The 27351-nt window shown below is 53.0% G+C and overlaps 1 protein-coding gene across 1 annotated transcript; it reads right to left on the reverse strand.

The window, feature by feature from the left end:
• Positions 1 to 1492: 1492 nt before the first annotated feature.
• Osbp2 (oxysterol binding protein 2) lies at positions 1493 to 23902 on the reverse strand. Its single transcript, XM_032915909.1, has 13 exons — positions 23794 to 23902; positions 22758 to 23089; positions 13901 to 14093; positions 13157 to 13274; positions 11496 to 11550; positions 11078 to 11224; positions 9876 to 10121; positions 8651 to 8771; positions 8332 to 8435; positions 8164 to 8259; positions 7912 to 8087; positions 1898 to 2124; positions 1493 to 1671 (listed from the first exon to the last, which is right to left on the reverse strand). The coding sequence occupies exons 1-13, from the start codon at positions 23900 to 23902 to the stop codon at positions 1529 to 1531; spliced, it is 2067 nt and encodes a 688-aa protein (XP_032771800.1). The 3' UTR covers positions 1493 to 1528.
• Positions 23903 to 27351: the final 3449 nt, after the last annotated feature.

Here is a 27351-nt window from a genome sequence, read left to right on the forward strand (position 1 = left end):
TCCCTCTGTCCCATCATGTCTTCCCCTTCCCCCCTTGTGGCTTAGGAATTGAGCACAATAAAGCGCCACACCTCCATGCTCCAACCCCCAGGCCTCCATGCTCCACCCCCAGGCCATCCACATGGCTGTAACCTTCATCAGCCACAGACAGACTCGGAACAGGGCTGTGGAAAACTCCAGAACCAAGGTTTTTATTATGATCAGAAGGTGCTTGCTTGCTCAGCCTGCTGGGAAGGGGTACATTCCAGCTCTAAGGGAGACCGGGTGACCTTCCCTCCCCCGCCCTCCCCACCCCCTCTCTAGAGTGGGCATTGTAAGGCATTTCATACGTGGTGTTTTCTTTTTCTTTTTTAATAAAAAACAAAACAAAAAACAAAACCAGGCCTGGAGTAGAAAGAAAGGCCCTGCAATGAACTTTCCAGATCAAACTGAAGTGAGATGGGTTGGAGGCAGAGGGTCTGAGGGGCAGGTTTCATTTCTAAGGTTGGCAGAAGCCACTGGGAGGGCTACAAGGAGAGGGCGGGGCTGGCAAGAGGCCAAACTCAGACAGGCAGTCTGTCTTCATCATTTTTCACTTTCACGTATCATAGAAATTTAAGCAAAATAGCTATGTCATATATATTTGTATATCATATATATATAAATTAGGCAAATAAAGATGTCAGGACTTCGGAGTGAGGCACCCTGATGCCGCCGAAGGACAAGGCGGGAGGCCAGGTGTCGGGAGCCTGGGTCACCAGCCCAGGCTAAAGGAAGGGTTTGTTCCTTATTGCTGATTTGGGGGCCTGATTCTTGGGCAGGAAGCACCTAAGGGCCCTGCCTTTCAGCCCTTCCTGGCCTCTTTGGGACTGGGGTACTGCCCCACCATGGCCAAGGCCTGGCACGGGGGCTGCCTTTGACTGCCTTCCCCCTGCGGGCTCTGCATGCCATGCTGGGCCGGCCAGCCAGGCTTCCTGCTGTCTCTGCGGGTGTTGCGCTCCTGGAGCTTGGACAGTCCAGCTAGAAAGCCCGGCTGTGTTTGAAGTGTTCCCCATTCAAAGGGGCCTGGCTTCCTCGTGTCTTTAAAAACGGGCTTCTTGCCAGAACCGTTCTGTGGCAAGAACGAACACTTGGAAAGTGAGTCTTCTAAGTGATGTGCTAAAAATATTTACTAAACCTCATCGTTGGAAAGAAATGGTTATTTTTTTTTTTCTTAAAAAAGTCAAAAGAGGCTCCCTAGGAGGGAAATATTTCCTCCCTGGGTTGGGATTAGTGACCTGGGCAGCCCATGGCCCGGCCAGCCGGCCTGAGTTGTGGTAACTGGGAACTAGGGTGCCCATGGGGCCCAAGTCAATGATAACAACGGGCACACGTGACCCGGCAACCTGGGGCTGGCAAGAACCCAGGTCAGCCCTTACCCCTTCTTAAGCGGTGTGGTCACGCGCGTGCGCACACGCGCACGCGCATTGGTGGGTTCTGTATTAAATCGGGTGCATTAAAGAAAAGTCTGACAGGCAGTGCAGGTGCCTGTATTTTCCGCAGGAGTGGCTCAGAAGATGTTGGGGCACATGTGCCAGTCCTTCTTCTCCTTGGCCTCCCAGTAGCCGCCCTTGTATATGCAGGCCATCTCCCCGGTCAGCGGGTCCAGCCTCTTCTCAAACCACAGCGGCGAATAGCCATCTGACTCCTTCTCTGCTCCGCAGGCACAGTGGGCGGGGTGAGTTGCCTGTTGCCTAGGCCACGCCCGGGGTTCACCGCCCCCTCCTGAGCTCTCCACACCCGGGTGTATATTACCCCTCCTCACCTTCTCTTCTACCCTGGGAAACCCTTCCTCACCGCCCCCCCCCACCTACGCCACACCATCACTCCCTGGGTGGGTGTCCATCCGTTCCCCCGCCACGCTATGCTCTGTGCTCACCTTCCTCCCCGCCACAGCCCGCCGTGCACGACTCCAGCCGCCGTCGCCGGTTCAGGCGCTGCTTCTCCTCCAGGCGCTGCTTCTCGGTGTTGGCCTCGTCCCAGCGGCCCCTCTCCATCAGCCGCTGGTCCGGCCGCAGGCGGCTGTCGGTGGGCGCCACGCCCTCCTCCTGCTCGTTGAGGGTCAGGGCCAGCTCCGAGAAATAGTACATGTTCTCCGCGTTCTCCCTGTGGCGGTGAGGCGGTGGTGAGCGACAAGGGTAGCCCCTCCCTTAGCGGGCTCCTTGCCCATCCTTTAGGAACGCAGCCCGGAGAGCCCACCAGCTGCGTGGAACGCGCCCTCTGCAGCCCTCACCCGGTACATCCACCCGCAACTGCTTCTCTACACTGGACCTCTCTTGTCCTTGTCCTTTTTATCCGTGTCTTGTGAAGGTTTCCCCTACTACTCTGTTTTGCAGTGTCAGGCATAGCCATGTTGGCTGCAGCACCTTGCCTATGTTGAGCACTCAGGTCGGAGATGCCTGTATGTTCATTGGTTGGAGATAAAATGATGCCCTTCTTTAGGGTTTTCTGCTTTATCACGCACAGCATTCCCTCCTACCTGGCTGGAACTGGTTCTTCGTTTGTTTTCTGATTCGAGATAGATGCTTAGCGCACTGTTTTTATTTCGTGTTTTTCTGATGTGATCCGCATTTCAAAACTGCACGTCAATCACTCCAAGTATGGCATTAGCTGAGTCGCAGCGCTTACCAAGCGCTTACCAAGGTCCAGTGATCACTCATGGTCTTTGGCTTTCATAATATTTTCTCTGTCCTACCGATTAGTTTGAAGCATTTTTTTTTCTTTTTTTCGGAGCTGGGGACCGAACCCAGGGCCTTGCGCTTGCTAGGCAAGTGCTTTACCACTGAGCTAAATCCCCAACCTCAGTTTGAAGCATATTTTGTGAATGGATAACCATGGGTTTTGGTTTTCTTCTTCTTTTTTTCTTCCTCTAGTATAATTGCTCTGGAGTCAGATACCACTGGTACATTTTTAGTACTCTGAAATGTGTCCAGCAGTCCAGCCTATGGACAAGTTGCATGTGGCCCACATGGGTTTGCTGCAGCTGGGCGACAGTATTCTATGGCTAACTAGTGGTATTTGCTGTTATTCTATGGCTAACTAGTGGTATTTGCTGTTCAGATGTAAAGCCTTCACTTTTATTTGTTTTCCTCCCCACAATTCAGAGCAACACACACACCCACACCCCACATGCATGCCTGGTGCCACGAATCCCCTGGAACTGGAATTACAGTTGTGCACTGCCATGTGGGTGCTGGGAATTGAACCCTGGTCCTCTAGAGGAACAGCCAGTGCTTTTAACTGCCGAGCCATCTCTCCAGCCCCATTCTTTACTTTCTTCCTCAGGATACACGTTTTGTAGATTAGTTGGGAATTGAAAAGCTTGTCTCCGTTTTATACCTAGACTGAAGCACTTAACACGTCAGGCTGCACCCTTATCCAGAATGCTGGGGAATTTGGAGCATTGTGCATGCATAATGAGATATGTAGGGGATGGGACTTAAGGCTAAACCGGAAACGCAGGTGTGTTTCGACTCGATCTTAAGTACAGCCTAAAGCAGGTAGAACACGGTATTGTGTGTGTATTGTTCACCCGCCGTGTCCCGGAGGATTCAGAGCTCTGGGTTTTGGTTCCTGACACTACACTGATGCCTCAGGCTTAACTCTGTGACCTCTGTTTCCTTGTGGCTCCATGTCCTTCTTTGGACTTCAAGCAGATGCTGTTCCCTATCTACAGGAGACTGGCCCATGGGGATGGGGTGGAAGTGGGGGTGTGTTCTTCCAGACATGAGGTCTGGCTTGTTCCAGGCTGGCTCAACCAATGTGAGGATGCTCAACCTAAGAGCTGAAGGTTAAAGTCTCCAAGCCTGGCCCCTCCATTTGCTAATCAAATGAATACAAAATGGTGCCTTGTGGTACACTGGGTTCCCACTTAGGATTATTGATTTTTGACACAGGGTCTCTCCACAGAGCCCTGGCTGTCCAGGAACTCATTGTATGGACCAGGCTGGCCTTGCCTGAGTGCTGGGATCAAAGGTGTGAACCACCACACCCAGCCTGTGTTTGGGCTTTTTAGAGGGTCGCTTTGCTGGGGCTCTGGGTGCATGCTAGGTGAGAGCGCTGCCTCCCAGCTGCCTTCACTGACCTGTGTGGTGGTTTTTCACAGCTAGGGAGTCACATGGTCTGCTGTGACGCGCATTTCCCCGTTGGATTATTTTTGCTTTTATTTTATTTTTTTTAAAAAGTGTCTATCTGCATGTGAGTTCCTGCATATGTGAGAGCAGACACCCAAGGGAGCCAGAAGGAGGCATCAGATCCCCTGGTGCTGGGGTTACAGTGAGCCACTGACATAGGTCCTGGGCAGCCAATTCAGGCCATCTGCAAGGGCGGAGAGCATTTATAGCCTCTGAGATACCTTTCTAGCTCCTAGGGTTTTTTTTGGGGGGGGCAGACTCTCATTCTGTAGCTTGGGTTGGCTTGACCTGCCCACCACCACCTCTAGGATGCTGGGGTTATAGCTGTGAGCTACCACTCCCCTCTTAAATCCTTTTCATGATAAAATAATCTTAATTTGGATGCTAGGGATTCAGCCCAGGACCTCATAAATGCTAACCATACTCCATCACTGACTTGAGCTGTAATCTAGCCCTCTTTCCTCTTTCTGTCTTTTTTCTTTTTTGAAACAGGGTCTTGTTGCATAGGCCAGGCTGCCCCTGAACTCAAGACCCTCATGCCTCAGCCCCCTCTGTCCTCCAATCACAGGTAAGCACCCTGGTACCCAGCCCTTCCTTCTTCCCTTCAATATTTATTTGGTTAGTTGAGGGCTTGTTTTGTTTTGTTGTCTGTCTGTTCATTTTTAGAAAACAGACTCATGGTGGTTTAAGTAAGAATGTCCCCATGCAAAGGCTTGCGTTTGAATGTTTGGTCCCCAGTTGGTGGAACTGTCTGGGGAGGATTAGGAAATGTGGACTCATTGGAGGAAGTGTGTCTCTGGGGGTGGACTTAGCTTAGGCTAGGTGGAGTCTATCTTCCTCTCCCACTTTTTCCCCCTCTCTCCCCATCCTTGCTCCCTGCAGATCAGGGTACAGTTCTTAGCAACTGTTCCAGTGCCTGCCTCCGAGCTACCATGTTTCCTGCCACGATGATAATGAACTAACCAAGCCCCCAGTGAAATGCTTGCTTTTATACGTTGTCTCTTCACAGAGACACATCATGGTGTTGTCTCTTGACAGGAATAGAACAGAAACTAACAGGATCTTACTCTGTATTTCTAATGGCTAGGAGCCTAGGCAGCGATCAGGCTGGCCTTGAACTCCGAACTCCTCTGCCTCTGCCTCCTGAGTTGCTGGGATTAAAGGCTATATCAAACATTCTGTCTTGGTTCTTAGTAGTAACCCTTTGCTAAGAACAGGGACTGTGGGTGCGCTCCCTCTCTCTCTTCGTGTACCCTTTCTTCATGCTTTTTTCCCCTCTCTTTTTGAGGCAGGGTCTTATGTAGCTGAGGCTGGCCTCAATTCACTGTATATCAGCTGGCCATAAACTTCCTATGGCCCTGTCTCTACTACCTGAGAGTGTGTGTGTGTGTGTGTGTGTGTGTGTGTGTGTGTGTGTGTGAGAGAGAGAGAGAGAGAGAGAGAGAGAGAGAGAGAGAGAGAGAGAGAGAGAGAGAGAGAGGGAGAGAGACAGAGAGAGAGAGAGGAGAAAGAGGAGGAGGAGGAGGAAGAATCATTCTCATAAGGGATAGAAGGTCAGTCATGTGTAGTTTCACATTCAGTGTGTGAATTATTTCTTAACAGGAGACTATCTCACTGGAGAGGCCGTCTGGCATTTCTTCTCTTACAAAGCGAGGTGTGTGTGTGTAGGAGGGAGGCACTGGTTGGTCTTTTTCCTAGTGGGACGACCATTCTGCCCCAGACTCTTTAAGTCTTATCCACAGGATCTGCTGTGCCTCTGCTATGTTTCACAGATCCATAAACCTCTGAGGGGCACGCTCCAGGCACTAGACAATCTCTAGGCCAATCGCTATTCCATTCTACTGCAATCTCCATGTCCCAAGGCTTAGGATAGGTCTTTCCTCTGGCCTTCAATATGTCCTGGTCTCTCACTGTTTAAAATAAACTGAGGGGCTGGTGCTATAGTTCAATGGATAAGAGCACTGGCTGCTCTTCCAGAGGACCCAGCACTCAACATGGCAGCTCGTGACTACCTGTAACTCCCCAGTCCCAAGTGATAGGACACCCCTTTCTGCCCTCTTAGGGCACCTGCATGCAAGATGTTGCATACATACATATGCAGCACACATTCATACATAAAATAAAAGACATTTAAAATACCTTGAAAGGCTGCCTTCTTTTTTTTTCTGAGGTAAGGTTTGTAGCTCAGGCTGGCCTTGAACTGCTGATCCTCTTGCCTTTGACTGTTTTGACTATAGTAAGTTCTAAATGAACATTTTCTTTAACTTTACCATTCATTCTATAGATTCTCTTGACCCGAGGTCTTTCTTCTTCTCCTGACTTTTAATGTGGGATCTTGTCTTCTGTGCTGGCACTCAGTGCTTGTTATGCCAAGCACCGGGGCTCTGCCATTAAGTCACGCCTCCATCCTCAGTGAGAGGCTTCACATTAGTGCTCTGCCACTAAGCCACGCCTCCATCCTCAGTGAGCAGCTTTCATCACTAAGCCACGCCTCCATTCTCAGTGGGCTGCTTTCATCACTAAGCCACGCCTCCATCCTCAGTGGGCTGCTTTCATCACTAAGCCACGCCTCCATCCTCAGTGAGCGGCTTTCATTGTTAACCTATTCTGCCTCCTTTCCACTTTTATTTGCTTCTTTCCTCCTGGAAAACTTGGTTTGCTGGTTACCGAGGGATGGCTGTATTCCTCCTCTTCCAGTCATTGGTAATGCCAGTCTGTCAGCACCTGGAAGGTTCCCGATATTGCTGAAGACAGCTGTTGGGGTGCAGGATTTCAACAAGTAATAGTTTTCTAAGAATCTGGCGGTTTGGGGCCAGGCACAGTGGTACATGACTGAAATCCCAGCTCTTGGGATGTTGAAGCAGGAGGATTGCAAATTTGAGGTTTGGGCTACATAGCAATTCCTGGGCCAACCTGACATGACCTGTAGCGGGAGAAACTGGCTACTTTAATAGACGTAGAACACCCTCTCCAGCAGTACCCATTTCCTTCTGGGACCCTGGGCTAAAAGCACAGCAGCTAGATACAGCTCCTGGCCTTGCTGTGGACCTCATGCAGCTGAGGACTGCTCAGGGAGTCTAGGGGTGAATTCTACACACACTTTCAGGAAGTGCTCTGGGACTCACTTGTGGTGACCAACGTGTAGGCCTTCCCATTTTACCTCTCTCTTTTGGCTTCTTGACCCAGAGTCTCACCATGGAGTACAGGCTGTCTCACTATGTAGCTCAGGCTATCTCACTCACTATGCAGCTCAGGCTGGCCCCAAACTTATAACCCTTCGGCTCTAACTTCTGAGTGTTAAAGTTGCAGGTATCCCCAGAGTTCCCATTTATGCTGCAACGCCTTTCTTCCAACCTGTATCCCGAGGCCATATTTGCTCTACTGAACCTTGCTGTGGATCCTCAATTTCAGCCATTTTTTCCTCCATAGGTTTCTCTTTCGTCTTGGCTGTAAGTTTCTCGCTCAGTTTCCTGTGATTTGTTGTCAAGCTTGACTTTTTTTCCTGTGGCGTTCGTTGCAGGGAAGAACTCTACTCGGTCACTTTGCTCAGTGTCTACACAGCATTTGCTGCCACTGACCGTCTTCATGCCCATGAGCTGTTGGGCCGCCACTGTTGGCACTGGGATGGCAGCCTCCTGACCCTGTTCTCTGCTAGACAGGTGGGGTGAGGGGAATCCTATGCCAGTCTCTTCCCTGCCCTCTTCTCTGCCTCTGTCTTGGCCCCCTTATCGCCCAAAGATGGCGCCCCACCCTGACTCACGGCAGTGGGTATTTCCTCCATAGCAGCTTGGCTGGCAGCGTCTGGTACACGGTTTTCTGCTTCCCATCAGAGCTGGGGCTGCTGTGCACAATCTTAGAACACTCCATCTGCTCATCCCAGGAACCTGACAGCACGTAGTGGGCCTTGCCCTGGCTGTCGCTCACCACTCCAGTCACCTGCGGATGTTGGCAGGACACATAAGCACACGGTCTGCTCTGGGCCCACAGGGCTCCAGGCTGCGACCCTGGTTACCTTTCGGGCTGCCTCTTTGGAGAAGTAGCTGTAGGGCACGAACTTCAGCTGGCACCGGTCCTTGGTCTTGTGGTTCACAATCTCAATGTCCCCTGACTAGTGAGAGCAGGCGGTGGTCAGTGGTCAGTCCCTGGGCCACAGGCCCCACCTCCCCAAGGATCCCCTGACCTGGTCAATCCAGAGCTTGCCCACGATGATGTTGTGCACGGTGGAGGTACTCTTCCTCCACACGTAGTGATTGCCACTGGCCTGGAATTCGAGGTGGATGGCACCTGGAGGCCAGACAGGTCAGAGGCCATGGGTCCCTCATGGCGGCTCTGGCCAGACCACCCACAGACCCAGGGTCAAGAACCAGAGGGATATCTGCAAAACCTTGGAGGGACGGGGTATAGGCTAGGAGATCAGTGGTCAGTGGGCCTGGGGGTCACAGCTGGCTTTCAGATGGGCAAAGCCAAGGATCCTCCCATCCAGGGAGCCCTGAGCTCACCAAGTGGCATGATGGAGATGTATTTCCCCCGGAACTTGCTGGCGATGGTGATCTCCTGCCAGAGGCTCCAGCCATGCTTAGAGAACACGTGGTGGGCAGCAGATGGGGGGTGATGGCTCACCTGGGACCAGACCAAGCTAGGTATGAGCATAGCTAGACACAGACCCAGCCAGGGGTCTTCATGCCCCCCATCCCAACCGCACAACAGCCAGGCTGTATTGCCTCAGACTCTTTTCAGGGTGCCTCATGGCACAACCTCACCTTGTCCCTAAACTCCCCTCAGGGATCCAGTGAGCCCAGTGTTCTCCCGTGATTATCGTCTCCCTTTTCTATCCGCCCCTCTCCCTTCTGTCTAACCACGTGTACTCTAGCACCATGCACTGCCGTGACCACTTCAACTGACCATTCTGCCTAAACAGCTAGACATTAACGTCCTGAGCCCCAAACCGTCACCCCGAACAACGAGAGCTTGCAGTCCTCACTGTGTCTCGGTGTCTGAACTGTACCTGGAGCCTCTAGGGCACTCACCACTGGCTGGATGAGGAAGAGGGGTTCAGGCCAAGGACTCTGAGATCCCCAAGCCCCACCTCTAAAGTGTCAGTCAGCAAATTTTCCAATACATTTTCCAATTCCTGTTTCACACTCAGCCACCGTAACCTTGTGGTGGTTACTGCTGCCACCTGACAAGTCCTTGCGGGCCCTGGGGTGTCTCTAAACTGGCAGCCTGCTCAGGCAGCTTTCGGGGTTCCTTCCGGCTGATCATGGGGCCCAGAGCAGCTCTACGGCACTGGGCCATCTCCTTGAAAGGTGTCCTGGTTCAGCATCAGACTGCCATGTGACCGTGTGTAGCATTGACTTATCTTCATGGGAAAGGATAGAGGGGATATTGACCAGGGACATGTCCTTCTCAATGTGCATGTCCCAGGCTGCTGCTTGACACTTGGCTCAGTGGTGACCTATGCTCTAGCTTGTCTAGACTTGCTAGTGACCCCTGTAAATTACCTTCTATTTTTGTTCCACTAATCCCTGGTTGGGGGATTAATCCTTCCCTCCTATGGCCAGACATGACTGCCTCACCAGGCTCTCCCACCATGCCCCTCTCTGCGTCTGGACCTGACCTTGCCATGAGGGGCCCAGTTGCCCAGTTAGACATGAACTGAAGGTTCCATCAGGGTCACAAGCTGTAGTCCATTTGTCACCTGGCCAGATGAATAGCTGACTTTACCTGCTCGCAGAGAGAACGCAGGCCCATGTCCTCCAGGCGGTCCAACTCGAAGGTCTCCCCCAGCATCGGGTTGAAGGGCTTGGCGATGCGGTGCACGGTGGTGGAGTAGGAGGACACTGAGAAGGCAGCCACCAGGCACATCTGCTCCACAGAGCTGGTGCAGTTCACCGCCTTGTCCAGCAGGTGGTGGTACTCGAGGTCCTCTGTAAGTCGCTGGAGCATGGACAGGGGCTCATTGAAGTTCACCTGTGGGCGTTGCAGGTCGCTGGTCAACAGTGTCTCTGCCTTTCTTAGATACCACAGGACAGACTGAGCTGGTGGCGCTGCCACAGTGAGGTTCGTGTCCAGCACCTCCTGCCTCCATTTTCCCCCTCAGCACATGTCCCTTGTTGACATGTCACTTTGTGTCACCTGAGGATGTATACTGTCCCCTTCTCTCACCAGGATGCCAACTTCATGAAAGCCATGGCATCAGGAAGCCACGTGCCCAGAGATGGACCATCAAAGCCAGACACAGTGGGTCCAGGGGTCCACAGGTGGGGGCCGTAGATACTCCCTGTTTGGAACCATGGACTAAGTGTTCTGTAGAGGGCTCCTGTGCTATGCAGGATGGGTAGGGATTGGCCCCATTGGCCCCATTAGCCCCAGACAAGTCAAGGTTATGTTCCCTTGGAAGGTGAGTCTTCCTTGATAACATTATCTTACTCTACTCTCTAGGGTGTGTGTGTGTGTGTGTCTCTGTGTGTATTGTGTGTTTCAGCTGGGCAGTGTGGACACAGAGACGTTAAAGTGTCACACAGTAAAGCTGGTTAACCAGGGGGCCCCAAGCCCTTTCTTGGTGATAGAAAGATGCCCTTGGATGGCTCTATGACTTTGCTGAGTCTCTATTTGCCAAGGGTGCACCAAAACAGCCCCTGGCAGGAAGGACTACCTGCCCCTAAACCTACCAATCTCTGCCACCTCTGTCTACCGTGTGAGGACAAGTGGGGGGCGCTATGGGGCGTTCTGGGATACCCCCGGCTCTTAATCACACAGAATCCTGCTTTGGCTGCTTCCTTCACAGTTTGAAGGTCCCTGTTCTCTGTGGAATAGTCCAAGGAACACAAAAGACTCAGTCACACACCCCTCAAGTGCCACCTCCCAGGTTCTCATGTGCACCCACATCCCTGGAGCCCCAGTGACTCCTGCCCAGAGGCGCCTACCGGCATGGGGATCCGGGAGAGCTCTCGGCCAATGCAGTTCTTCATGATGCTCCAGAGGTTAAGGCTATAGTTGGGTTTGTCAGGGATCCGGACTCGCCTCTTCACTTTGCATGAATCCTTGGGCATGAATGAGGCACCATCTAATACCTGCCGGGAGAGCAGGCATGTGCGTCAGCAGACCCCGAGCCCATCCCCCGTGAGTCCATGCACTTGCTCCCGACCCTCCAAGAACTGACAGTCAGTCATATGCTGCTACACTGCTTGGTGAGAAAGGCGGAGGCCACCTTCTCCTGTGCTGCATGGGAGGCAGATCTGGAACCCCAAAGGTGGCCCTATGTTCACAATGCTGATATCTCTCCAACCCTGAGGCTGAGGTGCCCGGCTACCCTTGGCTCCCGTGTGCTCCCCCCTCACGTACATTATCTGCTGAGGTCCAGTCCACAGAGGTCGTCCCAGGTTCACCCTCAGGCTTTCTGCAGAAAACGAAGGGGAGTCCAGTTGTGGACAAGTTCTGACAACTGTCTCTAACCCTGCCCGCCCTGTATCCAGACAGCCAAGGTGTAAGGCAGCCCAAAGGCATCCTATCCATGTCTGTTGTGGGACAGGAGCTGAGGGCAGAGGGACCCAGACAGCGGTCCAGAGAGGCCCAATCCTCCGTCATTGTTTTCAGTATGGGAGGCTCAGCAAAGCCCTTGCCTAGAGTCCTTGTACCCAGGCCCAAGGAGAAGACAAGTGGAGAGTCTGGGAGAGTCTGGTAGGAGCCCATGGGCCCATTTATCCCACAGATGAAGTGCCTTTATGTGCTTCCTACACTGGGGGTCCTGAAGTGTCCCCTCCTGTTCTCTCACTTATGGGATAGGCCGCTATACCTGCAGGGGCACTGAGGCTGATGGGCCCGGGCTCTAGGAGCCTGTGGATGGGCAGTGTGGCTCAGCCAGGCAGCCAGAGCCTCAGGAGACGGGCAGGAAGCAGTTGACTGTATGGAGCCCAGAACCCTTGGAGATGAGGAGAGCAGGTTCACCCTGGTTGCAGAACCATAAGGATTGATGATGTTGCTGGAGTGGGTGGACGTTCAGACAGCCAGGTCGTGCTCTATGCCAGCTCTGGATTTAAAATGCTACTGTAGCCTTTTTTCCTTTCTTTAAACACAGGAACTCATTATGTAGCCCCGGCTTGCCTGGAACTCCTGTAAACCAGGCTGGCCTGAACTCTTTTTAAGTAACTGTCTTCAGATGCACCAGAAGAGGGCATAGGATCCCATTACAGATGGTTGTGAACCACCATGTGGTTGCTGGGAATTGAACTCAGGACCTCTGGAAGAGCAGTCAGCACTCTTAACCACTGAGCCATGTATCTCTTCAGCCCTAGGCTGAACTCATAGAGATCTATCTGCCTCTGTCTCCTGAGTACTGGGATTAAAGGGGTGTGCCACCATACCCAGATTTTTTCTCTTTTTTCTTCTTTCTTTTAAAATTTAATATTCCTAGGAAACCGTTTTTGAGCTGAACACACACTACTGGTTAGACAGCTCCTTCCCCAGAAGACGATGGCTGGCACTTGTCACCAGCCTGAGTCCCCTGAGCACAGCTCCTGCCCACCCTGTCTGCTTCCCACTCTGCTCCTGCCCCCGGTTGTCAGACAAGCCGCGTCGCGAGCCTTTCCTATGGATCCGAGAGTCTGACGTCCTCTCTGGCCACTACTGTATGTTTACCTGTGATCCTAGAAAGCCCGAGTGGGCAAGCGTGTATGAAACAGGCTTCACAACAGGAAACGGGAGTGGGCGTCTCGTCTGTTACCAAATGATCACGCTGGACGGAGCAAAAGGAACCTGTGTGGTTCTGAGCAGCTGCATTTGCTGGGTCTTTCCCCCCCTCTTCTGTCTCCCTCCAGACTGGAAGCGATCCAGCCGGCGCCCTGGCTAACCTCCAGGTGCAAACCATTCGGGCATTCTTATTTATGGCTAACAAAAACCACGTAAGCAATGCTATCTTGCCTGAGGTGGGAAGAATAACCCAAGTGTGCCTAAGAACCAGAAACCCTCCCAGGCTGCGGCAGCCATCTCTGCTCAGAGCGTCCTACCTGTCTTCCTTGGCCTCGGTGATTACGGTGATGAAAGATGTGGAGTCTTCCATGGCGTCAAAGTACTCAGTATCTTCATCTTCTTCACTGTTCTCCCCTTTGGAAGTCAAGAAGCTTCCTGGACACACAGAGAGACTCCGTTTGCAATCTCACAGAGTGCACATGATGGAGTCTCCTCTATCCCGCCAGCCCCACCTGCCCACTTCAGACACCTGAGCCTGGTCACCCTGTGCTATGGCTGCCCTGGTCATCCTGGTCACCCTGCACTATGGCTGCCAAGGTCGCCCTATGCTATAGCTGCCCTGCGCTATGGCTGCCCTGACTTTGCTTTGCAAGGACAGGACATCTTTTCAACTTGTCATTGTTCAGATACTTCTTTCTAGAAGCCTCCTGATCTGTCCATGTTTGGTCAGACTGCCGGTGGCCCAGATTTCCTACCCAGGGCGCCCTAGCCTTATGTTAGGTAGGCAGCCACCCGACACCCGACCAACCCTGCCCCAGAGAGAACAGCTGGGCTCACTGAACTTCATTGGGACTTTGAACTTGGACATGGTGGGTGGGGATGTTGGCAGTTAGTGACAGGCAAGGGACATGCCGCACCACAGAGGGAGTCTGTACTCCTCGGCACAAGCCCGCATGGTTATAGGACCTGAGAGGAAAGGAAGTAGAGCCAGCGGGGAAGAAGGGGGTGAGGGCGGTGCTGGAGTGTACCCACCAGCCCAGCAGCCCTGCTATCACACACACCCTCGCTGAAGCTCTTGCTGGAGCTGGCTGGCCCGCCAGGGGTGTTGCAGAAGGCCCGTTCAAGACTGTTGTGCTGCTTGGCCAACTGCTCGATGGTTTCCTCCAGGTGGACGCGTTGCTCCTGCTCATAATTCAGAGCCCGCTGCCATTTCCGGCTGTGAATCTCCGCTAGTTCCAGGAAGTCCTTACAGGCCTGGGAAAGACCAAGGGCAAAGTAAGCCTTAGACTGTGGCCTGGCCAGCTCGCCCCAGCCAGGCTCCTTTTTTGGCGCATGCCCAACCTACAGAACCGGCTTTCCCCATCGCACATCATAGCTAGGACCTCTGCTGTCTGCTAGAAGATCCTTACTGGGTGCTAGGTCCCCAGAGCCACAAGGTAGGCTTAGTCTCACAGATAGACTAGTCAAGAAGGGTGGTAAGCCACATACTTCCTGGCTCAGAGGCTAACAAGTCTTGTTTGAGAAGAAGTAGGACAGCTGGGCATGGTGGGGCAGGCCCGTAACTCCATCCACACGGGAGGCTGAAACAGGGTTGTAAGTTCAAGGCCAGCCTCGGCTATAGAGTGAGCTCAAGGCCAGGTGGTGACTTAGTGAGACACTATGTCAGAATAACAAGTAGAAAGAGGGATGGGACTACAGCTTAGTGACAGAGGCTGTAGGTCCCATCTCTAGTGATAGATAACACATAGATCAAAGGGAAGGAACCCTAAGACTGGTACTTCCCACCAAGACATTTTATAGTACCTGTTACATACCTCTCTGCCTTTGTTTTGTTTGGTTTGTTTTGTTTTGGTTCGGTTTGGTTTCTTTTGGTGGAAGTGTGTTACTATGTAGCTGAGTGGCCAGGACTTGCTACACAACCCAGGATGATTTAGAACTCACAATCATCTTGTCTCTGCCTCCAGCCTATGTGGGATGGCAGGCGTCAACCCCCATGCTCTGCCATAACGCTTCTTGTTCAGGCTCCATTTCTCGTGCTGTGATAAAAATGCCCAACAAGAAGCAACCTAGGGAAAGGGGGCTTTATTTGACTTACAGCTCTAGGATGTGATTGAGCAGAACAGAGAAGTCACAGTGGTGCGGTCTATAAGAAGCTAGTCAGACAGCCACAGTCAAGGGCAGAAGGAAATAAATGTGTGCATGGCTAATGCTTGCCTGGCCCAGCTCCATTTCTTTACTCTAACACAGCTCAGCAATCCTTGCCTAGAGAATGGTACTGCCCACTGTGGGCTGGGATCTTCCCATATCCATTAACTTAAGACAGTCCCCCTCAGACATGCTCGCAGGCCAACCTAACCCAGACACTGAGACTCTCTCCTTAGCTGATTCTAGGTTGTGTCAAGTCGGCAAATTAACCATTCTATTGCTTTTAAGTTTTTCCAAGTACGCGACCTATTATGACATCAGACTCTTTTTGCATCCATAGGTGACTTCACTGCATTCTTACGCAGCAGGGTTGGGTAGGGAGCACTGGACTTGCCCAGCAGAAGGGGCATGGCCCCTGGGCCCAAAGATGCTCGAGTGCTTTCAGCTGCCCCCTCCCCAGCACTGTCCCTTACCTTGTTTCACCAACCCACCAGACTCCTGGGTGTCATGCGTGCAGCACACTATTCATGGGATGTCGAGTACTGCAGTGGCCTTTCAAAGGCTGCCAGAGGGACAGTGGTGACACAGAGCACTGAGGGTACACCTCCTAGATATGATCTTGTAGGACGCCAGCTGCATCTGCCCAGGCACCAGTCGCTCATGCCCTCAACCCCTGGGCTCCTCCTTCCTCCCACTCAGCCTGGGGAAATCGCCCAGCTCTGCTAAGGCCGGGTCCGCTCAGCTGCTGGCCTCTGTGCAGTTGCAAGCCGCTGAGTTTGGTTTTTTTGTACTAACCCTTTTCCTATGGGGTTCCTGAATGGCAGTGACTGTTGTAGAATGCACGCCAGCCCAGAGAATACTCAGCTGGGGCTCTCAACCTGGTAGAAATGGGTGAGGATCAGAGGTGTCCCAGCAGCTCCTCTGGGCAGCAGGGATGGACCAGTGACAAGCCCCCCTAACATGGACAGAGTCCCCATAGCTTTGCACCAGGAGCCATTCTCATTTTCAGCTGTCTCAAACCTTCCACAGGGACAACCTGAGCTTTGGTGGCCTTCCTGGCTTCCTGTTAGGGACCCATTGTACTGCTTGAGAGCTGGGTGCTTGGTCAGTCCTTTAACAGGCACAGATCCACAAGCCCCGCCCCCAATCATCTCCCTACTAAGACCTGTGATATGTGCTGGGAGCAGGGACATCCCACCTAAGAGGTAGAGGCTGACCTGGAGACATAGCGTGAGCTACCCAAGGAGACCAGGAGAGGAGAGTGGGAAATGCCAGGAAACTGAAGGGATGGAATTTGGCAAGGCCACTCAGCCCATGTCCTCTGAGAGTCTGAACCACAAGAGCCTGTGCTCATGTGAACCCTGACAACAGACAATACAGCAGCTGGGTCAGGGCTACACCAGAAGGTACCTCTTGGCTCATTCTGTCCCAGTAACAAGAAGCAGCAAAGTGTGTGTGTGTGGGGGGGTGTAGAACGTTCTTCTGGGCACCCCAGGAACATTCCAGACTCTCTTAGGAGCCCTGTGAGGTGAGTGGGCAGAGATATTCACCCTATTAATACCAAGGTGACAGGACTGAGGCTCTGAGGCCATTGCAGCAAAGAGGTGACAGGGCCAGGTCTGGGACCTAGGTCCTTAAGCCAGAATCAGTCCAATGTCTACCTTGGCTGCTGCTCCCACGGGTCCCATATCCCCATCAGTCGTTCCCACAGCCTTAAGTTCGACCCCAGGTGCTGTTGTCCCTGCCATGGTTGCTGGCCACAGAAAGGAGGCCAGACACGGTTGGGCTGGCATCACAGAAGGTGCCAATGGTGAGGGGACCTCAACAGAGCATGCAGTGTTTGGAGGGGAAAGCACTCTCATTTCCAGTGAGGGGCTGATGGGCTGAGGCCTTCACTCTTCCACTCTCCACTGAGACCCCTGGAGAAGGTACTGCCCAGGTCAACAAGCAGGTCGGGGTTTGGAATCTGTCTGCTCTGCGGGAGCCACCTCCCCACTGGGAGGCCCGTACAGGGTGAATGTGCTGAGTCCTGTTGTAGCTGGGAGCTAAAGGATGCCCCTCCCCCATCGTGTTCCAGGTTCTTCCTAGTGTGGGGGATCCCGGCAGCTGGGCAGAGGCCTCTGTCCTGGCTCGTCCCCACTCCACAGTGTCCTGATCACTTTCTCCCACCTCTCCAGGGCTCCTGAGTCATGTCAATGAGCATCTCTTTCTCATAATTCATGAGCTTGAAAACAAGACCCATAAAGGAGACACGTGACAAACATCAAATGACAGCCTAAGGTCACGGTAACAAATCCCATAAACTGGCATCAGAGACCGTGTGGTGTGGGCTTCCAAGAAACAAAAGCAAAAAGCATCTTCCCCCTCTCGTCCCCTGGGCTGCACTGCTCCCCAGTCCTCACGGGCCTCACCACACAGCCAGCATTTCTGCTCACCAGGAGCTGCTACGTGCATGTCCCCACAAGATCCCGACTCGGCCGGACTAACTCAGCTCAGAGATGTACGGGTCATGCTCATAAGCACAGTGGTAGCCATTTCTCTGGCACGCACAAGCAAGAGGGAAACATGGGTCTGTCCACGGCCATCAGGAGGTGTATGCAGGAATGGGGTCTGAGTCCCTGTGCATGTCATCTGTGTGTCTTCCAGGGACAGAGCCAGTGCTGCTAGCTTATGCTGTGAAGCTGGATCTTTATCGATGTCCCCAAGACCCTTGGCCCCACAGACCGTGTGGGATCCACTGGTCTTCCACAGAGTCTGGAGAATGCTCACAAGGATATTGGGAGTGACCTTCAAGCGGCAATCCCAGCCCTGGGTTCAACAGGGCAGCGGACTGCTTGGAGATACCCTGGTTCTATGTGACCTCCATCTACCCTGAAGTCACCACAGGGCCCATGGGTGTAGACGGACAGAGAGACAGGAAGTCGGAGAACCCACAGACAGCTATGCCTCATTTGAACCATATGTGGGTAGAGTGGGTATATGCCTGTCCCAGAGTGTCACAGCTGACTCTGTCCCTCTCTAGATTAGGAGTTCGATGGCGGGGACCCAGCAGTTACTGCACTGCTGGGGCTCCTTGCACAGATGGGCTGCCCTGCCTGCTTGTGAACTTCACACGCCCCGTATTCCCTCCCAGCCCCAACACACCTACCTGCTTTCCACCCCCAGCTCCCAGGGTCTTCTCGGCTGCCACTGGCCTTCTCCAGGCCTCATGCTGGCCACTCCGTGAAGAGACAGGAGCCGGCCTGGCTCTGCTGCCCTGGAGTGCTGAGCTGGGCAGTGCACACGGGGATGTGTTCACTAAGCTGGATTAAGCCTGGGGCCCAGCCAGGGGCACGGGTGGGGGAGCAAGGTGGGGGTAGGGTAGGAAAAGCTTGGCTGACCCTGCCAAGGCTGGGCATGGTCACATCTCCTGTGAGGCTCTGCCACTGCTACATCTCGGGCCAGAAAGTTCCTTCCCACCCATCAGCAGGAGATGACCCAAAGTCCCCCATTCATACTCATGGGCTGCTTTCCTGAAACCTTGGAGCCAAGGTAGATGGGCTCCATCTGGGAGCCAGTGTCAGGGTCCCACACAGGCACTGCCTTCCTTCCCTTCCTGTTTAGTCCCTCTGCCTCTAGAGCTCAGCATCCTTGTGGGACGAAGGACCTGACTCTGGGCCGAGGGACCTGACTGACTCTGGGCCGAGGGACCTGACTAACTCTGGGACGAGGGACCTGACTGACTGACTGACTCTGGGCCGAGGGACCCTGACTGACTCTGGGACGAGGGACCTGACTACTCTGGGCCGACTCTGGGACGAGGGACCTGACTGACTCTGGGACGAGGGACCTGACTCTGGGACAAAGGACCTGACTGACTCTGGGACGAGGGACCTGACTGACTCTGGGACAAAGGACCTGACTGACTCTGGGACGAGGGACCTGACTCTGGGACAAAGGACCTGACTGACTCTGAGACGAGGGACCTGACTGACTCTGGGCCGAGGGACCTGACTCTGGGATGCCTGTACAACCTGGGAATGACTCTGCAGGGTCAACTGTCCCTCAGGATGGGGATCAGGGTTCAATTCCCAGGCACTGCTCCTTCCTCCAATTCCCCAGGGTTGCGAAAGGGTCATGGGGAACATGGGTACTCCTGAGAGGCAGAGATGCAGGCTAGGGCAACAGGCTTCCTGTGGGGTAGGTGTGGAGCCTATTGAAATGCCCCAAAGTAGATGGCATTCAAGATGGCAGGCCTCCCCCTTGGGCCTGCCCTACCCTCTGGGGACTCACCTCCCTTCTTAGCGGGTGTCCATGGGATACACAGTTTCTGACCTGGAAACCTCTGTTCGCTGTACCCAGAAGAAGGACGAGCTCTAATCGCTTTTGCTCTTCCTAATCCTAATCCTGCCAGTGACCTCACAGTTCCTCCCATAGCCAGGGGCAGCAGCCATGGGTTTCAGCCTGTCTGGCCTTCTTCATGCCTATGTGTGGCCTGGGGCAGCCTCTCGGGCTCATGGAGGGTTTGTGTAGTGAGAATCCTGCTGGGCCTGGATGTCAGTGTCTAATCTAAAGCTCAATCTCCCTCCTCCACGGTCTGAGGGAGATATTAGACTCCTGGCAGTGGGGTGGATAACCACTGGGCTCAAATACAAGGTGGGAGATGGCCAACTGTCCGCCAGAGGGAGGTTAGTCTGTGCGGATGGCTCTGCCTTCAGCCACCAGTCCATACAACAAGATCCAACAACCGTGGGCAAGGGAGTGACGGAGGCATTGGGAGGAAAGGCTGTTTCCATTTGTGGCTAGGGTAGGACTTGCTAGGACCTGCTGTGCATCCAGTGTCTGTTCTCCAAAGGTACTTGGGTTCTCAGCTCCTGGGTAAAATTCTCTCCAAGACTCTGGGGTTGAGGCTGCCTGGCTCCTACCCTGATCCTCGTGTGGTCGTGAATGACTGGGGATAGCCTTCCTTTCAATGGCCTGAGAGCTCAAGGTGGTAAACCTGAGGGGAATGGTAGCAATACATCGTCTCCCTGAGTGCCCCCACTTGAGTGCCCCTGTGGGGAAGCCACTCTGTTGTCATCTCCTTCCTGGTCCCCTTCAGGTTCCTAGGGTAGTGAGGCCAGGCTACAATCTGGCCATCACTGTGTAACACCAAGGCTCTCGACCTTCCCTACCACAGGTGGGCTCTCCTGGCTGTGACTCATGCTCAGTGTTGGGGAGGCAGCTCTGTGCTTCAGTTAAAACTCCAAAATAGCCTTTCCATATTCAAAATAGTTCACCCCTTGCAGGCAGGAACGCGCACCATCTGGCTGCCGGTTTGCCAGCTGATTTCAGACAATTCTGGAATCTATTTTTAATCCACCTCCCCAGACCCTAAGTGAGCAAGCTGTCAGGAACAGAATGCTGGTCAGCTAGCAAGGGCCTGTTCCTTGGTCCCAGAAGGACCAGGGCGATGCTGTATCTCATGGCCCATCGCCTGCTGGACTGGACCGAGGACCCCATGGATCCCATGAACCCAATGAGGCTTTGGGGAAGTCCCAGCAATTCCCAGGGGCAAGTAGCTCTTTCTGTCTCTCTCCCTTTTCCCTTGATTGACCCAAATAGAGACCTGCTTTTTTTCTTTTATTTCTATGAAGTATTCAGAGGTGCAGAATATACCCGAACATCTCCCTGTACATAATTGCCTGCCCTAACACCCCATCTTTGTGTCTGTCTCTCATTAACACCTCCTGTCCCCCCCTTATATCTGCCATTGCAGCCTTCTCCAACTGGCTTGTCCTCTCTTGTCAACCCAATAAGGTGCCCCTACCCAGTGGGCTTTCCCAACATTGTGTGTCGAGATTTCCAGGTTCCCTCGTCCCTCCTACCAGCTCTTTGGAGGGGTCTGGGTTCATCTTGTGAGATGCTTGCTTCCTTGGTAAACTCAGGGACCCAGGGTCCAGAGCGAGTGCTGCCTCCCGTTCTCTCAGCCTGCTGTGCATTTGGATGATCTCGAGTTTCCACAGGGCTGCGTCTCTGGCCAGCCCTGTTCACTTTTTGTCTGCCCTGTTCTAGGGAAAGTCTCTGGGGCATCTCTGTGGAACTGGGGTGACGGTAGGTGTCAGGCTGTAAGAGTCCTCATTCTCCTGGCAGAGGCAAAAATGGCCACTCTGGGCACCCAAATAATACGGATGATTATGAGGACAGTAAAGCTACGGTGAGACCTTCATGTGGCTGTTGTGAGGGACAAAGTCTTGGGCAGAAAAGGGAGGACTGCTGCTCTCACCAAGCCAGCAGAGTGACAGCTCCCTCCCCGCTACCATTGGCTTATTCTTCAAACTTAGCATTAGGGGAAACCAAGGAGCCCGGCAGCTTCTTCAGCTTTATAGGACCCAGCGCCAAAGTGTGAGTTTGGAGCATGCTCAGATCCAGCCCTTAAACCAAGGGGAGATTCTTGCTACACTGTGCGACTGTGTATACTGTTCCCAGGCTTGGAGCATGGGGGAAACACGGACATGTTCCTGTGCTGAGCTTGGCAAATCACCTCTCCATGGTGCACAGGGGTTCAAGGCTCTTCCCCAACCCCCAGCTAATCCACTAGCGCTGTGCTATTATCTCCCCCTAAGTGGCAGGCTAATTCACAGCTACCCAAGCGATCATTCAAGCAGGATTTGCTGGGTTGGCTTTTATCAGCTGAAAAATGATCCACTGGGGAATTCTGCCAGACACCAAGCAACTCATTCGTTTGCTCCCACTTTCTACCACAATTCTCACTTGGTCCCCCCGCCCCTCTGGTTTGTAGAAGTCCTAGGTGCTGGGCCCTGTGCCAGACACAGAGGTTACAGGACCAAGGGACTGCAAGGTCCCTTTCAGGGACTATGGTCCAAGTGCTGTAATCAACAATGTCTAAAATGTGTGGGCCCACGGACGCTGTCTGATGCTGAGGAGGGGGTGCGGTCTTCCCATTTCCAGCCTGTGGGAGGTATGGGCTGATTTCCTTCCATGAGGCAGCAGGTTGTAGCTTCAGAAAGACTTGGGCTCACCTCAGCACTATGACCCGGGCCTTTCTTTCTCTTGCCAGAGCCCGTTCTGCAGGCACTACCCCTGCTTTCTGTTCCCAGAGAATGAAGGTGTCCATGACTGGCACCCAGGAGTCATTTTCTTATGAGGGATGGTTGGCTGGACCTGAACTGACTTCCAGAAGTCTTTTTCCTCTGGTCCCTGAGACAGGACAGATTCTCCCCACCCAACCCCAAACTTGAAGGTTCGCCAGTAATCCATGTGTGACAGCCCATCGTTTGTAAAATTGTCTTAAGAAGCAGGAAGGACCTGCCTGTCTCCTGCTGACAGCACAGGCCTGGGGAGGGCTCCTTAAGCAAGGTCTTGGTTATATGCCGCTTGGGGAGGGCCTGCCTAGCTGTGAAACCAGGTAACTACAGTGTCATAGCACCAGCAAAGGCACTGAGTGACATTTGGTGTCCTCAAATGGAAGAGGAATACTGAGAGGGACGTAAGGACGCTGTCCAGCCTTTGGGACACAAGAGCCTGCAGCACTAGCCACAGAGCCCAGGCTCTTAGGAACTGTTGAACGGACCTCCCTCACTTGTCCCACTGAAATCAAAAAGCCTATGATGTGGCCCCCTTTCAGGAATGCTGGATTGTGTGGAAAGGTATTGGTTTTGGAAAGCAACTTGGAACCACAGGGAGCAGAGTGCTGGTCTGTCAGGCACCCACCCACCAGGGACCTGTTGCTGATAGGGTGCCCCGTCCCCATCCCGAAGCTGTATGGCAGATGCTGCTGGTGGGAGCACTTACGTTGATCATAGCATTTGATGTGATGCGGAAGAGGGTGGCCCGCTCGTTCACAACCTTCAGCTTCTCCCCACTCTCTGATGGGATCTTAAGACTGTCCAGCTCATTCAGGGAGCGCTGGAGGGCAGCGCCATGCTTGGCAATGAGGTCATTGCACGTACTGAGGTCATCTAGCTTCAGTGAGAGGGTCTTAAGAGTATGGTAGAGATCACTGTTGTCAGCTGGGGCAGCAGGCTCTTCGTCGTCGTCCCCAGAATCATCTGAAGAGAGAAACACAAATGGCTGTAACCAACCAAGCCAGAGAGCCTCTAATGTGTGGGCTGCAGATGGCAGAACTCCACATCAGAGTGACCAGTGTCCCAGACTGTCGCCGACATTGCTCCTGGCCAAGGCTGCTGCACCTTAGCCTGGTGAGCCTATGTCTAGCTGAGTCAACGGGGGCATAAGAGAAAGGGGAGCTCGCTGGAATGACAGGGCTGTGGAGGGACCAGACTCCAGGTGCCTACCTACACACAGGTCACAGTGAGCCACACTGGTAGAGCACAGGTAACTGAGAAGAAACAGCGGGCCTCCCAGGATAATCGATACTTCTGGCTAACTCCATGCCTGTCCCTAGCCATGCCAACTGTCCCTTGCTCCCTGAAAACACTTGAGCACCCCTGCTTGGGGGCCTCTCTTCCCACCCACTGTGTCACTGATGCCTGGAATACATACACATAAACCAAGGTGTCACTGCCCTTACTGTCTGAAGCCCAATTCAACACCACTCCCTCTCCAAAGACTGCATGAGGATCCCCCGTGCCACAGTCAAGGCCACATTCTTGTCACCATACCCACACCCTGGACCATCTTCCCAATAATCTCTACCCACCCATCCCCCTTGCAGAACAAGGCCCCTGACGAAAAGATGGTGTGAGATGACATCAGGGCGCCCTCTCCTTGGTGCTAGTCCGCTGGGACTTCTGTGCAAGGGCCCGTTCCCTCACAACTCACACAGGTGCACAGGAGTCCTTGTTTCTTCCCATCTTGCTAGCCTGACCCATGTCCTCAGGGGCCTCTGTGGGCAGCTGGTCACTCCGCTGCTGCTTTGGTACTGGCATGGGATAGCCAAGAGGCTGACACAAGCCCGTGAACTTCCCAGTGCCCATCTGCTAAAGTTTTCGGCAGTGCCTTGTTTTAGAAATAATCAGAAACAACTTTTCTTAGATGAAGGAAATATGCAACCCAAGATATAAAATTAAAAGGGAGGAAAAAAGAATGCATATTTTGAGAGAACAGATTTCTCCCCACAGTAGGTATGTGTGGGTGGACATAACTTGGTCACTGTTCTGAGTGTGTCCTGAGCTCACAGCAATGCTGGGCTGGCTGGCTGCGCAGGACCTGAGCGAGGGGGAGCTGGGGGAAGCATCTACTGCACACCACGTCCCTGCCAGCTACAGAGGCCTCGGGCTAATATCCAGTCCCATCCCCCACTGGCCAGAGCAACTGTGGCCCAGAATGATCCAGTTCCGGGAGGCCACAGGAGTCACCGAGGGGTGCTCTGGGCATCCCTGGAAAGATAGATAGATGGACAGCAGGCCTTCCTCACTTTCTGCAAGAGAAAGAGTATGGTTCCCAAGATGCCAAGCTGTGGGCAATCTCAGTGCGTGGTGCCCAATGCAGGGAGCAGGGACTTGACTCCAGCTCTGATTGGTTGTTGGCCTGGCCTTTCCTCTGAACCACTGTCAGCTGTGCACCCAGTCACTCAGGTCAGCCTCAGCCTCAGCTACTGTACTCCATAACCCAGTAATGGGGGTCTGGGGGCAGAAAAGGTCCTGAGGGCTGGAGAGATGGCTCAGCGGTTAAGAGCACTGACTGCTCTTCCAGAGGTTCTGAGTTCAAATCCCAGCAACCACATGGTGGCTCACAACCATCTGTGATGGGATCTGATGCCCTCTTCTGACATGCAGAGATATATACAGAGCACTGTGTATATAATAAATAGAAAAGAAAGAAGAAAGAAAGAAAGGGTCCTGAAATTGACAGGCCCACTCTGGCCATATACTGGGTAGAATCTAAGAGCCAATCATGGCACCATTCACAATAGCCAGGATCTAGAACCAGCCTAGATTCCATTTGAGACGAGATACACAATGAGTTACATTGTTTGAAGGAAAATGGATGGAGCTGGAGGTCGTCATAAGTAAGACAAGCTGGGCTCAGGTAAGTCATATTTCATCTCAGGAGAAAATATGGATTTAAAAAGGAGTTTGAGACGAGGAGGAGGAGAAAGAGACTTGCAGGAGGTGGGATGTGGAAGCATAATGGGGCGTGTTTGGAGACCAGCAAATGCACACCTGTGGAAAGGACCTAATGAGGCCTATTGTTTAATATGGTTATTTTTTTTTAAAAAGGGTTCCTTGGGGCTGTCAGGCAAGAGAAATCTAGAATATTCGGATCTGTCTGTGGCAGTCTCGGTGCTGAGGAGCTCCTGGCACTGAAGGACGTGCCTCCTTCCTTGGCAAACAACCAGATGGGGGCCCGTCCAGTTGGGGCTTGCTGGCCATTTGATGTAGCTTACATGGTGAATTCAAATTCAAGAAGGGCAGCCAGAGACCCTGTCTTGTGTGTGTGTGTGTGTGTGTGTGTGTGTGTGTGTGTGTGAGAGAGAGAGAGAGAGAGAGAGAGAGAGAGAAAAAGAAGAGAAAGAGAGAGGAGAGGAAAGAAGAGAAAGAGAAAGGAGGAGGAGGAGGAGGAGGAGGAGGGAGGAGGAGGAGGGGAGGGAAAATGTGTGGACAGCACCTGAGGAGCCTGAGGTTGCCCTCTGGTCTCCACATGAATGCACATGGACCTGCACACAGATGAATTTGAAAAAGAAAAAAGAAAAGAGAAGAAATTACAAGGACATATTATTTGCACAGACTTGCACACATCTTTGTGTGTATTTCATCTCTCAATTATCGTAATTTTCTCCTCCTAATACAGTTTGAATATGTTCAGGATGAACGTAATCTTTTTCATGTGTACTTTGAACAGTGGTCGTTCCGATTTTTAGATGTAGAGTCAGTGGGTACGGGAAGGTGAGCTGTATTACATCTACAAGTAAAAATTATCTAATACGGTAGTAGTCCTTAAACCCGGAAACACAATGGCATTACGTCAGCTTCTGGTTTCTGAGTGACATCCCTAGCAGGTTTCCACCAAGTGATGCAAACAGCCGAGGAGTGGCTGAGCGTGTGAACACTTGCTTAGCACCCCATACCCAGCCACATGCTCATAGCTAGGACAATGGCTGCATGGCTTCTGTCCCCATTGTACCTCTGATGTGAGCCTCTACCAGGATGAGTTTATCCCAAGGTCAGGACCAAGCATTTAGACCACGATGTCACAGGGCTGCGGCTCTCAAGCTTATGTGTACTTTGAGGGTCCTAAAGTTTTTATGATCTATATATGCCATTCCCACGTTCTACTCAAAATAAAACTCAGGGTCAAGGAGGACCTGCGAAGAACATTAAATATCCAATCACTAAAGAAAAACCTCAAAGACTCATCAATACAGGTCTTGCTAAGCCTTCTGAAGACAGTAAGTTCAATGGAAAATTTCAACTGTATTAATATAGGAAGAGCAGCAGCAACTGAGACCTGGGGCCAATCAAGGGCATGTTCCTTTGGGGGTCTGGGGTCACACAGCGGTCCTCCCAGGTGCTGGGTCCTCCAAAGTTCAGAGGGAGGTGGGCAGGGTTGTGCACCAATGAGCAGTCCTTTCGAGAAACAGTGGAAACACGAGGTCTGCTTGAGCACTTCCCATTAAGTTAAAAGCTTTGCTGCTCAGGACAGTGCAGGAGAGCGCCTGACCCCCAGTCACAGGTTTTACAACAAACCAGTAGGTGGCTGGCAACTGTCACCTCTGAGTCAGGCCAGGAGTGTTGAGCAGGAAGGTGGCATTGTGCTGAGTGTCTGGTCTGGGCTCGGAACCCACCATGTCATCTGAGAGATTGCGCAGAACCCTCCCCAGACACCCGCAATGGTTTTGAGCTGGGGAGCAGCCACCTTTCTTAGTCACCTCTATGAACCTCACCTCGGAGGTGAGGAGGCTTGGGTCACTTAACTCCCTGGGGAGGAGGCGGCCCTGGTTCCTGGCTCTGGAGCCACCGACTTTTCTGGGCTACCTCCATTATCTGTGATGTAAAAACCAGCTTGGTCTCTGTCCTGAGCAACCTGTAGTGCCTGCAGAGAGATGGATGGGCTCTGGTCCTTGGATGAGGGACAGCCTCCTAATAGGGAAGATGACCATAGAAACAAGCGTGGCCCTGTTACAGAGGTGACAGGGAGGGTACTGCTGGGGACTCTCCTCCCCTGTACAGCCAAGGGTCCTGGGCTGCCTGGCATGGCTGCGGTCCCCAGAGCCCCTTCACTATCTTCCTCCCATCTCCCTCACAGTCACGGTGCAGTGGAGACGGGCAGCACCTGGAAGCGGGACATTCCTGCCGCATCCTGAGCATCCTGGTCACACGCTAATGGGGCAGCCAGGCAAAGCATAGAGGGCAGCCTCACCCTGGCTTCCTGTGAGAGCAGAAACCAGTCCAGTCAAGCTCTGGCTCCTCAAGGCCTGGTCCAT

The sequence above is a fragment of the Rattus rattus genome, chromosome 11 (genome assembly GCF_011064425.1).
Source record: "Rattus rattus isolate New Zealand chromosome 11, Rrattus_CSIRO_v1, whole genome shotgun sequence".
In the NCBI taxonomy this organism is placed as follows: Eukaryota; Metazoa; Chordata; class Mammalia; order Rodentia; family Muridae; genus Rattus; species Rattus rattus.